General features: G+C 41.6%; 1 protein-coding gene across 7 annotated transcripts in view; it reads right to left on the reverse strand.

The window, feature by feature from the left end:
* Positions 1 to 15,925, reverse strand: part of LOC123242351 (kalirin) — a 188,211-nt gene that overhangs the window by 102,455 nt on the left and 69,831 nt on the right. For 3 of the 7 annotated variants that reach the window (XM_044670032.1, XM_044670033.1, XM_044670035.1), the window contains exon 4: positions 14,772 to 14,867. The exons of the other annotated variants lie outside the window; for them this stretch is intronic. In XM_044670032.1, the coding sequence (XP_044525967.1) occupies positions 14,772 to 14,867 (96 nt within the window). The remainder of the gene's footprint in view (positions 1 to 14,771; positions 14,868 to 15,925) is intronic. 7 annotated transcript variants of the gene reach the window in all.

The raw sequence follows: 15,925 nt of genomic DNA on the forward strand, positions 1-15,925 counted from the left end.
AGGGGCGGGGATGCAGTGTGAGGGTTATAGTTTGGGCACTAGGTCTCTAAAAGGTTTGCCATCACTGATCTCTTGCACCACAAAGCTGCCCCAACCAAAGTAATAATTACAAGATAATATGTCAATTACAAAGTAATGATAAAAACAATAACAACTCACATTTAAGATAGCACTTAAAGGTTTATATAGCTCTGGGATGAGTCTTACACCCCATTTTGTAAATTATCAGGAAGAAGCCATTAAACATGAAATTTCCAAGTTTGCAGATGACAATCACCATTTTATTATTTAGAAAAGTTAAGCAGCAGGAAGTTCTCATAAGGATGTAGGTAGGTGGGTAGCTGAATGTCTTTTGGGACAAGGGTCGGATAATGAATGGGAATAGGTAAAAGGAATAAGCATTTATAGAGAGCCTACTATGTATCACAACCTGGCTAACTGCTTTACAAATATGATCTCATTTAATCGTCACCCTGAGAGGAAGGTGCTGTTATTTTCCTTATTCTGCAGAGATGAAGAAGATGGTAGAAGATCCTGAAGAAATGGAGGCCAATGGGGTTAAGAGGCTTGCCCAAGGTCACACAGCTACTAAATGTTTAAGGACAGATTTGAACTCAGGAAGATGAGTCTTCCTGATTCCAAGCCCAGTGCTCTATCTATTTTTGCCACCTACCTGCTTAGAACTAGGCACAAAAAACAAAAAATAGAATAATAACATGCCTTCAAGAAGCTTACATTCTTCTGGGGCATATGAAATATAAATAAATGAGTAAATTCAAGATAATTTGAGGAGAGCCCTAACCACCTGGTGGATCAGCAAGGGCCTCATTTAGGAGAGGACATCTAGGCAGAGCCCTGGAGGTAATGAGAATTCTAAAAAGTGGAGGTCAAGAGTTAGTGCATAGCAGGCATGAGGGACAGGCTGTGCAAAGGTATTGATGGTGGGAGCTAGAGTGGCAGGTTTGGAAAGCAGCCTGTAGGTTGACTTGATTGGAACAGAATATGTGAAGGGGAGTCATATGAAATCAATCTATGAAGGGAAGTTGAAGTGAAAGGCTTTAAATGTTTAGTTGCAGGGGTAACTAGGTGGCTCAGTGGAGAGAGTGCCAGACCTAGAAATAGGAAGCTCTGTGTTCAGTTCTGTTCTGAGTGCCTCAGATTCTTGTAAGGTGTGTGACCTTGGGCAAATCAGTTAACCCCAATTACCCAGCTCTTACCACTCAATTCTAAGACAGAAGGAATGTTCTCTTCTAGTTCTCTGCCCAGCAGCCCAATAGGAGCACTTTCTCTCTCCCCTGTCTGGGATAAAGCAGGGGCTTCACATGCAGTGTGAGGGTTGCAGTTTGGGCACTTGGTTTCTAAAAAGTCCACCATCATTGCTTTTGGGTATATGCAAAGAGAACTAGAAGGCATGAAGGAAGAAAGAGGGCAAAGTAAAGGCCTGGATGATCAGTCTGCCCCATGGGAAAAATTAAGTATGGCTAATGCTTTCCAGCTAGCAATGTGGTGTAATCTAAGCTATTTTATTCAACTTATTCAAGAAACATTGATCAAACCTACTGTGCACTAAGGGCTAGAGCTATAAAGAGATAAAATAGCACAGTTCCTATCTCCAGGGAATTCCACTGGGGGTGGGTTTTGGGGAGAGTCAACCTAAGCATAATGCAAGGTAAGGTGTAAGTGAGGAAGGTTTAGGTAAAGGAGACATCTAGATGGTGCCTTTTTGTTCAGGGCAAAACCTACTCTGACCCCATGTCCTGGGAATTGTGCCTCATAGGCTCAGAAAGGTGTATCACTTGGTTTAGGACTCCCATCAGACTCTCATATCTCAAGAAAAAACCAAATGGCCAGAGTCTCTATTTTATCTGAGATCAGAGAACACAGATGCAGATAGGATTCAAAGCAGGCCTCCCTTAATCTATGCCATGAGCAGTTTTTCCCTCTTCCTAGTCCTCTGAATTTCGAATAAGGTGTCAACTCCTGAGAATTCCTTGATGTGGGAGAAAAAGAGCAGTTTGGTCTCCTGTTGAAGTATCTATCTTTCTACAAATATAAAATATTCTGGGTAGTTGCCAGAGTCAAACAATTCCCAGGCATGGTGTTACCTATGTTTAAGGTGGCATTCCATATATACAATGAAAACACTCGAGTTAGAAACTTCCAGGCAAATGACATTTTATCTTTGTGATTTTACTGTTTCCTGATATAGGAAAAATGAGATGGTAGAAAGAACTCAGACTTGGGAATTAGGAGACATGGGGTCTAGGCTGGATTATGCTATTCATTTGGGAGTAGGGGAGTGATTGTTAATTTTAAGTATTTAAAGGACTGTCATGTAGAAGAGGCAGCTCTGGCTCAGAGCACTGGACCTGGAGGCAGGAAGACCTGAGAATCAAATCTAGCCTCTGAGACTTCATAGCTCTTTTGGAGAAGGAAAAGGCAAACCACTCCAGTACCCTCGCCAAGAAAATCTCATGGATAGCTATGGCCCATGGGGTCGTGAAGAGTCAGGCGTGACAGAACAATAATAATAATAACAATGTGCAGAAGAGAGATTAGATTTGTTCTACTTGACCCCAAAAGGCAGAACTTAGCCCAGTGGTTGAAAGTTGCAGGGAAGCTGATTTTAGCTTGATAGAATGAAAAATTTCCTAATGCTTGGTCACCCCCATCGTCTGCCTTGTTTGTTTTTTCTCTTTAGCTACTGAATGCTACTGGAAGAATTTACCAAACCAAATTGAGCTAGCTGGGTCCACTAGAAATTTGGGGGCCTTAACTAGACCCTGACAACTATATGATAATCCTTTTATTCATTTCTCCTGGTAGCAGCTCTTCTCTCTTCTCCTCTGCGTTAAGGTTCCTCTTTTCCCTCACTCCACAAACCTTAACACTTCTTTACATTTTTTCTTGTCATCTACTTTTGTTCTAGTCTTTGAGTGGATGGTAGTCCCTTCTCCTGCAAAGGCTAACTCCTCTGTTTATGCCTTTGATCATGACTCTATTCCCTCCTGTTTCCTTTGAGAGTTTGCCCCATCAATTATTTCCTCTCTCTTTTCTTCTCTCTATTGTCTGGTTTCTTCCATCCTGCTTACAAACCTGCCCAAGAATCCTTTAAGGAACCTTCATGTAATCTACCATCTATGTCTTCACTGAGCATTTATTAGGTACCTTTAGTGTGTTAGGTACTATGCTGAATATTATACAGATATTATCTCAATTTAAGTGGAGCCTGGATGACCATTTACAGTCCTCTTCAGATTGGGGATGGACTAGATGACCTGTGAGGTCCCTCCCAATTCTAAGATTCCGGAATAGCTGTGTGACCTTGGCCAAATCACTTTGGGTTTCTCAACCTTGGTTGCTTCATTTCTGAGTCACATGAAGGAGAGACAGGAGGCATACTTGCCAGGCAAGTCAAACCACCACCACCATCATGTTGTCATCATATCACCTCAGACCCTAATAGAGTCATCCAAGGACCCTTAGACCAAGAGCTGTAAGGATAGCATCCCCAGTGCCATCAGCCCAGCTTCCAGCCCAATCCCCATAGCCATCACTGTGGAAAAGGGACTCGCCTTCCTCATCACCACTAGCAACACCTGTTATTAATCTGCCCTCCATGGACTTATAAACATAAGAGACTTGGGAGTGTTGGTACCCCTAGTCCTTCTAGCCCAACCCTCTCAGACATTATGGAGGGAAGTAAATCCAGGAGAGAAGGAGCTAGCCATCCCCACCAACTGCCACTCACAGGTCAGGCAAGTAAGCCTAACCGAAGCAGTGAGGCACTCTGAGGGAGAGATAGGAGGTGGTATGTGCTAGGCAAGCCAAAGTACTATCAGTACCTTGACCACCAAGTCCCCTCAAACCTTAATGAATACAGTAAAGGATCTTAAAACCAATAGTTTTGAGAGCAGCAATACTTCCAGTCCAGTGCTCTCAGCTATCATCCTAGGAAGCAACTCTTATTGAGGGGTAGCCCAGCAACTGTCCCTTTGGGGGCTATCTGTAACCTCAGGCACTGAAAATATAGAAAAGAAAGTTCCTGCCACCAAAGTCCTTGGCAGTGTCAAATGATACTGCATCAGCAACCTAGGGTATGGAGAGGAAATGATTTAAAGAAGAGGCGTTACCATTTGCTTTGCTATTTCACCCTAAGGACCATGGGAATCTTTCCATTTGACTTGTAGCTGAAAATGTCTCCATGTGTTGTCTCCCATTTTTGTATATGAGCTCTCTGAGAATAGGGCTGTCTGACTTTTCTATTTTGAGTTTAGCACATTGCTTTGCACATAAGTCCTTAGAAAATTCTTCCTCTCTTACTTCCTCCCTCTTTTCCTCCCTCTTTCTTTTCTCCCTTTCTTTCCTCTTCCTCCCTCCCTCCCTCCCTTCTTCCAAAGGGGGTTACCCCCAGGTGATCTGAAGAGTCTTCTAGCTTGGTTCTGTTTTCTTCCATGGAGTGATATGTGGGTTTCCTCTACTTCTTGCATGACCTTGGGCAAATCATTGAATTTCTTTAGAAGTTGGTTTCTTCATTTGTAAAATTAGGGCTTTAAATTTCTTTCTAGATCTAAATCACAAGACTATAATCCTAGGGCTATCACAGATGTATTGGTCACATTCTTTTACTCTGACTGTGGTCTTTCTTCAAGTTAAATGGCCCAGGGTTATGGTTCCACAGAGATATTACTGTGGATAGATATTGCCTGTATTTTTTTCCAAACTGTTTCTTAAAAGTATTAGTTCTATTATAAAACTCTGGGACGAGATTCTTCCCGACTTCTTTCATTCCTAGACTGACCATAAGTCATCAGGATAGCCTGCACAGAATCAATAATCTAGGTCAAGAAAAATTATGAAATGTTTATTGGGTTCAGAGAGTGTCTATTATTTCCAGCTCTGCTAATAAGTAGAGTAAGAAGAGCCCTCAGGACAAAAACTAGAACTTGGTAGGTGGTATTAAAAGACTGTGGGAGGTGTAAATTTTGGAAACAGAATAGAAAGGCCCTGAGCACTAGAAAGGAGAGCCATGCTGAGAAAGGGCCAAGGGCCATGTGAGCAAGCTGAGGCCAGGCCTTGGCAACTGTTACTTAGAATGAAATATGAAGAAGTCCAACTTTCACCCTAAGGGGAGGGCCAGCCTGAAGAGTGAGTTTATAGAATAATCAAATGTTGACCTGGGTGTGGAAATCAGTCAGCATGGGAACTTCAAAGGCTAGAGAAAAAGACTTCCAGGAAAGAGGCCATATGGGTGCCTGTCAGGTTAGTACAGTCCTTATTGTTCTTCATCCTTTATTTACAAAGAGGACCAATGACATCACGATAACTGTTGTTTTGACTTGAACATGAAATGGATTTAAGTGAGACATCATCCAAGTCCAGTGGCAAGACAAAAGGCAGGACTAATGCCTGAGCTCTGGGCAAGCGTTTTTGGGGCCCAGGTATAGAAGTGTGGTCTTCAACTATGATTCCTTGTAGAAGATTCAGACTAAGAAAAGAAAGCCCAGAAGTAACCTCAGAAACATCCTATCTGTGTGACCCTGGGCAAGTCACTTAGCCCCCACTGCCTAGCCCTTACCATTCTTCTTATAACTTCTCATAAGTGATACTTAGTGTTGATTCCAAGACAGAAGGTAAGTGTTTTAAGAAAAAAGAAAAAAAGGCTAAAAAGTTGTGCTTGTCAATATTTGGCTAGATTAAAATTATTTTAGGATTACATTTGTGTTTCATCCTCCCCCCTCACTTTCTTTTTTCATGATCTAGTTTCTTTTGTTTACTAATTATGAAATGTAAGCTTTCTTTGTCTTTCTGGAAGACTGATAAGACTCGCCTTCCCTTCTCAGTAAAAAAAAATAATAAACTATGATTGTGATATGAAGCATAAGTTGTCAGACATGGTCCATGTGTCCAGTTTGCTTTACTTAATAGCAAAGTACACATTACAAAGTAGGAAGGTTACTGAGAAGCAATTTTTTTTAAAGCACAATACTTTTTTTAAAAAGCTTTTATCCTTCATAAAAGGCAAAGCAGACACTCTTGATTACATAAAGTTAAAAAGCTTTTTCATAGATAAAATCAATACAGCTAGAATTAGAATGAAATTATACAAATGGGGGAAAGTCCTTGCATTAAATATCTATGGTAAGTCTGATATCTAAAAATCTAGAGGGATTTGCTGTACATCTCTGATATTAAGACAACAGACAACACAGAGCAGTTTTCAAAGGAAAAATGAAAACTATTAGTGAGTATCTCTAAGCTTTTTCAAAATCACTGTTAAAGACAAATACAAATGAAGACAACCCGGAGGTATCACCTTATCCCAATCAAAATGGTAAAGAAGGTAAAAGATTGGAAAATTCATCATTGGTGAGAAGGGAAACATCTTCATTCCCTTCTGGTAAAGCTGAGAATTGAACCAACCACTTGAGAAATCATTTTGGAATTATGCAAGAAATTTTGTTAAGATTTCCCATCCCATTTAACCAAAATCTTTCTGCTGGGTTTGAACCTCAAGGAGACTGATGACTATAAGAAACAACTATTTTACATACAGAAACATTCACAGCAGCATTGTGATACTGAAAAGCTGGGGGAAAGGGGTCAATCAATGAGGAATGGTTAAACTGTTATATGAATGCAATGGGTAAATGTTAGGTGGCAAAGTATGATGAATACATAAAAGGAGGAGAAACATTAAAAGATTTGTATGAAGCAATGCTGGTGAAGGAAGCAGCATCAAAAACAATATACACAAGGACTACAACTATGTAAATAAATGTGTATAAACTGCATAAATAAATGGCAATGAGCTTCAAGGTCAAATGGGGGGCATACTATCAAAGTTAAAGCACATGTCCTTCCTTTCCATTCAAATTGGGTCAAGTATAAACATGGAAAGTGGCATGTACCATCAAGGTCCATCACCAATTTGATGGAAGGCAATTTGATTTAATTGCTTCTAGGGAATGTGGTGTTGGTTAAAATAAGCTGGCAATTATCTGTTGTGTCAAAACAGAATGGATTCAGGGACAGCTTGGAAGCACAGTGGATAGAATGCCAGTCCTGGAGTTGGAAAGACCTGGATTCAAATGTGGCTCCAGATACTTCCTAACTGTGTGACCCTGGGCAAGTCACTTAACTCCAATTGCCTAGCCTTTGCCACTCTTCTGTCTCAGAATTCATACTAAGGCAGAAGGTAAGGTGTTTTAAAAAAATAGATTCACAAAACAAACAGAAAAACGTCTTTAGAGGGCAGGCGTTATGATGTAGTGGAAAGGACTCTGATTTTAGAGAATAAGGACCTGGTTTTGAATCTTGTCTGTGTATACCTGGGCAATTCAATAAATCTCTACTGAGCCTCATTTACCTCATCTGTAATATGAAAAGACCACTTGTACAATTTCCCTCATAGGGCCATGGTGAAGAAATTTCTTAGTTCATATGTTTATTCCAAAAGCAATTCATATACATATGAGTTGCTATTACAGGGTGAATTAAGATGAATTATGCAAATTAAGGGGAAAAGAGGTAGTATAACCCTAGTGAATACAGAGTTGTTATGATAGCCATAAAGCCCTGAGTTCAAGTCCTGCCTCTGACACATACTAACTGGGTAACTCTGGGAAGGCTATAAGGTTGCTGATCTGCATCAGTGGAGGAAGTTTTCATAATAAACTTCCTTACACAAATGAAATAGGTTTGGACCCAAAAGGCGGGAAGGAAGGCTGGGAGAGGAGGGATATTGTTTGTCTTGAGATCAGGAAATTTCTCATAAAGTAGAATTTAAGTAAGTGAGAACTGGTAAGAGGAAAGCAGACCAGACTCCATCCCAGTAGATCTAGGATGTGGGGTTATTATAGGGGATCCTGAGACATGAATTCAAATCTCAGATCCTTTCTTTATTATCTGGCCAACCTTGGATAAGTGACCTAATGCTTCTTAGCCTCAGGACCCTACTCTCTAAAATGAAGGGGAAGCCATGTGATCTATGGCTCATCAGACAGAATAAATGGGGTTTGGCTGCTGTTGCTATATCCCCTTCTTCCTTGGATTATTTCCTGGTAGATTACAATTAACCCAGCTTCTAAAGACCCATTTCATTTGACACAACTGGGCCAGCTACTTAATAAGCCAATTCATGTAGACCCAAAGAGGAAAGAATACATGTGGAACCATCCATGCCTACTTTTCTCTCCCTACTTTTTCTCCCAGTTCTGTCAGACTGTGTTTGGGAAAGGAATTCTTCAAAGGGAGAGGACTAGGAGGATGAGAAAACTGGATCTCTGCCAAAACAATTTACTACAATGCAAACACATTAATTGAGCACCTACTATATGCAGGGCTCTATTCTGGGGGGGAAGGAGATACAAAGACAGATAAGACATGATCTTGAGGCACTTAAAATTTAATGAGGGTGGGGAAGACATGTACACACAGAAGGAGAAGGAGATATAGTCAAAAGAGAGGTCTCAGCAAAATGCTATGAGAAATTCGATGATGGAGAAGTCTTGGGAGGCATGGGCCTGGGAGGACTTCATCAAGAGGGTAGTTCTTATTTTAGGCCTTGAAACAAGGGCAAGACTTTAATGGACTATGATGGTAAGGCATTCCAGGCACTGTAGATGGTGTAAAGAGAAATGCAGAGATGGGATGAGAATGAAGAATGGAGAATAATGTTGTTTGACTAGAACTTGGAGTCCCAGAAAGGGAACAGTAGGACAGAAGGATGGAAAGTTTGAGATCATGGGATTTAGGCCTAGAAGAGACCTCATTTGGACCTTTCATTGTACAAATAGTGTTTCATTGAGATGATCAGTGGTTTGTCCAGGGTTACAGTTAGTAAAGCCCTGGATTTGGAGTTTTAACCTGAGTCCTCTGGGGAGATTAGCCACTCCATTTGTACACCCCAGCTTGGGGAAAAACCCCATGCTCGAACTGAGCAGATGCTCTGTCTGGGATGGTCCTGAGAGGCTGGCTCAGGTCTGTACTGTTCCCATCAGATGATTCAGAGACAATGGTGTGTCATTTGTGGAAACAAGAGTCAAATCGAGGAAGTGGTTTACTTGCCACAGTCCAGCATTCTCTGCAGTGGTTCAATGTCCATGTCAGAGAAGACATGGTGGTGAGGAGGGGGAACTCCTGAGGTTCCAAGAGAAAAAAAAAAAAGAGATATACTTGGAATTTCCTAAGGAACTGGGATTCGGCTTGTGTGGCGCCCTGGATGGTACAGAAATTCAGAGGAACATGATGTGATCTTCCACTAAGTGAACCATGTAAAAACCCTGCGTCTTGCTACTCTTAATACATTCTAAAGAACAAAGAGTACGCTGTCTAGCTTTCCAAGGCTAATATTATCCTGCAGAGTCTCAAGTCATGGAACACTAAAGGTAGAAAAGAGAGGCTATCTAGTTTAAACCTTTCATTTTACAGCTGCAGTAAGTCTAGGCCAGTGTCTGAGGGATTAAGAAGTAGGGGATTAGGGTTGAGTGACTTACCCAAGACTGCGCAGCTAGGAAGTGTGTGAGGCCAGATTTGATCCCAAGACTTCTCTTTAGGCTTGACTCTTGAATCATTGAGCCACGTAATTGCCCCTAAGCCCAAACGTTTTAAAGCCCAAGCCTCTGTCTCCCTAAAGAGTCCTCTAGTTGTAAGGCTAAGGAGTCCAGTCAGGTTTGATTTCTTACTGGGTTCTCCTGTCATGTCAGGGGGTCACATAAAAAGGTTTCAGACTTGGGTTTGGCATCATTCTTTATGCCAAGCAAACCAGGGAGAAAAGCCAAGAGAGGCAGAGGGAAAGTGGGCCAAGCCAAGTAATGCTCCTTGCCAGAGATGGCATCAGCTCTACCTGCTTCTTCTTTTTTTTTTTAAACCCTTACTTTCTGTATTAGTATCAGTTCTAAGACTCTAGAGTGGTAAGACTTAGGCAATCAGGGTTAAGTGACTTGACCATGATCACAGAGCTAGTAAGCATCTGAGGACAAATTTGAATCCACATTCTCCCAACTCCAGGCTTAGAGCTCTATGCACTATGCCACCTAGCTGTCCCCTCTACCTGTTTCTTTTGTGGGATTTACAGTACTCCAACCTATAAGCTGAAGAGCTGATAAAAGGTAGCAAATTCCTACTAGAGGTAGGAAGGAACTCCTGTGAAGGTCTTTGAGTCATAGGCCAGTCAGGGGAAGTCATTGCTTTTCCATATTCTTCTTCTTCATGGAAGATGAAATGTGAGCATATTTTCATGGGAGAAGAAAGAAGGGAACAAAAGGGGCAAGAAAGAGAGCCTTTCCCCTTTTAAGCCATATCTGATAGGAACAAGAATAAGACAAGGACTGGACCTGCGATTTCATAAACAGAGGGAATGAGGAAATGAGGAAAATCTCTCTACCAACATTCCTCACTGCCTCCTCTGCAAATTTTAGTCTTAGAGAGGTACCTAGAACACAGAGGGATAAAGTGACTTAATCAAGGTCACACAGCCAGTACGTGTCAAAGGCAGGATTTGAACACAGGTATTCCTGGTTCCTAATGACAATATAGGTAATATTCGTAGCTGACATTTATGTAGCAATTTAAGGTTTGCAAAGCACTTTCCATATATTCTTCTATTCATTTTGTACAACAACCCTGTGAAGTTGACTCAGGGGTGTGCTAGTTCATATCTTCTTACAAGAACAGATTGTTAAATTTTTGCTGTGAGCAATTAGACTTTGAAAATCGACAAATGCCAAAAATCAGAGCTTGATTTGTTATTTTGTTGTTTGTTTAGATTTAAGAAAATTAAAGAGGAAATGCTAATTATGCAGCTGAAACTTAAAAGTGTGTTGTACATACTTTTTGGGAGGAGGACCTGATTGTTAAACTAACCAGCATATCACCCCTGGGTAGACCCTATATATACAAGATGTCCCAAAAGTCACAATGCAATTTTAAGCTTTAAGAGCTTTCAAAACTGTTTATCAGCTATCAAAACTTAAAACTTCTCTGACTTTTGGGCCACTTTGTATTAGCACCACCATTTTGCAGATGGAGAAACAAACTCTAAGTTTAAATGATACGCCTTACCTCATAGACCTAGCAAATGCCAAAGATGGGACCTGAACCTGGTCTACTCCAAGTAGATTCTTCTTTCTACTACTCTTTGCTTCCAATTGAAGGCCCAGAGCAAATATTAGAAGAATGAATGAAGGAATAATTGGACACAGTGACATTATAAGCCATTCCCCTGTTGGCAAATGGTCAAGGGATATGAACAAGCAATTTTCAGATGAAGAAATCAAAGCTATCAATAATCATATAAAATGTTCTGAATCCCTCTTGATTAGAGAAATGCAAATTAAAACCATGCTGAGGTACCACCTCACACCTATCAGACTGGCCAATATGGCAGTAAGGAAAGTGGTAAATATTGAAAGGGATGTGGCAAAACTGGGAGAGCAATTTGGAACTATGCCCAAAGGGCAATAAAACTGTGTGTACCTTTTGATCTGGTAAGACCACTATTGGGTCTGTATCCCAAAGAGATAATAAAAAAGGGGAAAGGACCTACTTGTACAAAGATATTTGTAGCTGCTCTTTTTGTGGTGACAAAGAATTGGAAATTGAGGGGATGTCCATCAATTGGGGGATGGTTGAACAAATTGTGGTGCATTTTGATGATGGAATACTATTGTGCTGTAAGAAATGATGAACAGGATGATTTCAGAAAAAGCTGGAAAGACCTATATGAACTGATGCAGAGCAAAATAAACAGAACTGGGAGAACATTGTACACAGTAACAGCAATATTATATGAAGATCAACTGTGAAAATTTGGCTACTCTCAGCAATGCAATGATCTGGGACAATCCTGAAAGACATCTTCTTTCACATCAGTATATCTGTGGTTTTATTTTGGAGTTTTGGTTACATATGAATTTGCTTTTACAACAATGACCAATATGGAAGTATGTTTTGCATGACAATTAAAAATGAAAAACAAACAAACAAAAAACAAAAGGCTTTATTAAGTACTTGCTATATGCCAGGCACTGTGCCAAGTATTGAGAATACAACTATCTCTACACAATATAGTGAATAACTCACTAAAATCAAAGAAGAAAGTATTTTTACTGTACATAAAGAAGCCTCTTAAGAGTTGGTAATGGAAGATTTGACATCTCAGTTCTGGAGAACTTACCAGAGACAAGCCAGGGACTACTCTACTCACAAACTTAGACACCAGACTCCCTCTTTTCCTAGAAATTGGTTAAGAGTGGATTCCTGAGGCAGTCCATTCATATCTTAATAAGGATAACTAATTTAGAATAAATAGAACCCCTTCCCAAAATGCTCGGTAGGATAAATGTCATTAGAGATTAAAACAGGCTGTCAAATTTGAACGATGAGTCATATTTGTTGAATACCAGATAGAGTGTTGGGCGTCAGGAAAACTGGAGTTCAAATAAGCTGTGTCACCCTGGGCAAGTCATTTAACCCTGTTTACCTCAGTTTCTCCATCTATAAAATAAGTTGGAGAAGAAAATGACTAACTAGTCTAGCATTTTTGCTAAGAAAACCCTGAATGGGGTCACAAGGAGTTGGACAAGGGTGAAAAAACTCAATGACAACAAATCATGTACAGGACAATATGCTAAGTCTTTTGGGAGAGACCAAGAAGTTTAATACTTAGCTCTGCTCTCAGACATCTTACAATCTATTCATAGGAGATAAGATAAGTCCATGGAAAGGTTAGATAGTAAAAGATCAAAATGACAATTCCACAAAGCCATTGAAGAGATCATTGGTAACTCACTGTCATGAATTATATAAAGGAAAAACACTATAGGCACTCAGGGAAGAGAAGAGAAAGATAGGGGAGAAGTCAAGGAGCAGAAACGAATTCCATCCTCAGAACAGTCCCTGGCGCCTACCTAGAAACAGCAGGCTGGCAGGAACATGAGGATTTTTATGAGCCCAGCTACTGGGAAACCTTAACTGCTAAAACTACTTAAAACTTTAGGATGTAAAATTGAAAAGGACGATACAGAGATTCCCGGGAAAGTTTGCTAGGTGGAATGGCTGGGGGAGTTACTCTGGTAATAGTCAATGAGTGGTTTAAAGTAATATAACAAGTTTCTAGGGGTACTTCTTTCTTCTTCAACACTGACACCCCATTCCATCACCCCCTACAGGGATTGTTTACATAGGACTGCTAAGTATAGAGATCAGAAGCACAGACGACCATTCCAGTGAGGTCAAAAAGAAAGAACCACAAACCTCAGCGTCTGAAGAGTCCTTACAGTTCACTCTGACCTGATATGTGACTCCTCTCTCTTACATCTCCAACACGAGATCATCTGGCTTCAGACAGTGATGGGGAGCTTACTACCTCACAAGTGGGGCTATATGTCTGACTCCCCTTAGAAATAGTAGTAATGGTAGTGGGGGGAAGATAGAGGAAGGGGGTAGCCTTAGTGATATTTATTTGTCATTCTTTTAACATATTTCTACAATAAAATGGAAAATATGATTGGAGGAAAAAGAGGAGCCAATACTTTATTGAGCTAGAACTGTGCTCTGGTGAGCATTCTAAAGATTTTTGCTAGCACCAAGCCCAGTGCAGATGCTTAGATGCCAGGAGCCCCATGGTCCCTTCCCCCATTACACTGTTCTTTGTACATAAAGATGATGTTACCAACAAATCCTTAGCACCACATGCCCAGGGTTATTTTTCTAGTAGCAGGGATTGTGTTTCCACTGAGCCACCCCTACACACACTTGCCTGCTCCCTCTCATAATCTGCCTCTGTGTGTGTGCGTATGTGTGTGTCTGGGTGCCAGGCCAGGACTGGGAAGCAGTTTGTGATCAAGGAACAAAATCAAGTGAAGTTAACTGGCCCAGGCAGGAATCAGACCTCTAGCCTCCTCAGCAATGGGCGCTTAGCCAAGTGAGTTAAGCTGCCCATCCAGGTCACTTCTTGAAGGCCACAGCTTTATCAGAACTGCCTTGTAGTTAGTCCTCTCTGATATTTGTCACCATTAATCTGTTCTATTCCCCCAGTACCAACAGACTTAGTAACATGAGACAGAGATGGAGAGATGGAGAGAGAGAGAGAGAGAGAGAGAGAGAGAGAGAGAGAGAGAGAGAGAGAGAAAAGAAGAAGAAGAAGAAGAAGAAGAAGAAGAAGAAGAAGAAGAAGAAGAAGAAGAAGAAGAAGGAGAAGGAGNGAACAGAGCCCAATTTTAACATAAAGGGGAAAATTCAAGAAATAAGCTGGAAAATTAGCGAAGAAGAAGAAGGAGGAGGAGGAGAAAGAGAAGGAGAAGAAGGAGAAGGAGAAGGAGAAGGAGAAGGAGAAGGAGAAGGAGAAGAAGGAGGAGAAGGAGGAGAAGGAGGAGAAGAAGGAGGAGGAGGAAGAGGAGGAGGAGGGAGGGAGGAATGGAGAGAGACAGAGACAGATGGAGATAGAGAAGGAGAGAGACACAGAGAGACAGAGAACAAACTTGTAGAACATGGTTCCAGAATCTACCACTGCCTTTTTTGGAGCTGAAGGAATTTGTTTGGGAATGATATTCAACAACAGTAGAGAGGTACAGCAGTGGACAGGAGAGAGGTAAAGGCATCCTAAGTTGCATGGGGAGAGAGGAGGAGGGAGAATGAGGAAAAAAGGTGAGGAGAGATGGAGAGGAGAAGAAAGACAGACAAACAGACAAACACACACACACACACACACACACACACACACACACACACACACACTTCAGCTCTGCTTCCAGGACTTCCCTACTTACCAGTTTACTTTTGACCAATTTTTCTATTGCACTGACAAGGTCCGCAGCAGTGGGTACGTCAGCAGAGCCTTGCCGGGCTGCTAGCAAAGAGGAGGACTGCAAGACAGTGGGTGGCAAAGGAAAAGCAAATTAGCAAGAAACAAGGAAGAGCAATTAGGAAGGAAGGAACAGGGCTGCACTTTGGAAGATAAAGGGAAGGGAAAAGAAGAACAAGCCACAGAAAGCCACATACAAGCCACACAGCACAGGCATGGAGATAGGTCATTGCCCAATTCATAGGTCAGGGGTGTTTGACAGAGGCTTCCTCAGTGAACCAGCAACAGCAAGGCCTGGAACCTCCCTATGCATCACACACACACTGTGCCATTAGGAGCCCAGGGAGGTGGGCTTTTGATTTATCATGGGGATAAAGGATAGACAGTTCATCCTGCCTGTCTCTGGGGGGCTAGACTCCCTTCGGAGGGCTATGAGCCATGTGATTGCAGGAAGGAAAGGGCAGTAGTGATGCTGCCCCCATTGCCCTAGCAGCCTGGGGTCTTGGAGATGTGCCCATCTTGAGATGACCAACATGAGGCAGTAAAAAGAACAATACTGAACTCAGAGGACCTGGATTCAAATCCCATTTCCTAACCCTCCTATGTTCACTAAACAACTCTTGGCCTCATTTTCCTCCTCTGTACAATGAAGGGGTTGGGGTAGATGGCCACTGAGGTTCCTTCTGGCTCTAGACTTCTGGCCTGAGCAGAGGGTAGACTGGAGGCGGACACTTGACGAATCTCCCAGTATAGCAAATGTGCTGGATATTGTTCTCCTCCCCGTCTCCATCCTTCCTCCCTCTGGCCCTCCACAAAGAGGGTTGGATGAAATTGTTATGGTCTTATTGGCACCCAGGAGTGGTTTGCATTTGCTTCTTCTATGGAAGGCATAACACCTCAGACACACGGGCCTAGACTTACTGCAGATCCCTTGAAGGCCCTTCCATTTTTCCAAATAGCTCAAATAATGGAGGCGTTTTGGCTCGAAGGATAGGGACTGGACCAGGGAGTGAATTGATATGGAGAACTCCCAGATGAGGAAAGTCCTTCCACTCATGCAAGGAAGTACTTCCTCTGAAACATGGTTTTATAGTCTCTTAAAGTTCTACATGTTTTTGA

The sequence above is a fragment of the Gracilinanus agilis genome, chromosome 3 (genome assembly GCF_016433145.1).
Source record: "Gracilinanus agilis isolate LMUSP501 chromosome 3, AgileGrace, whole genome shotgun sequence".
NCBI classification, from domain to species: domain Eukaryota; kingdom Metazoa; phylum Chordata; class Mammalia; order Didelphimorphia; family Didelphidae; genus Gracilinanus; species Gracilinanus agilis.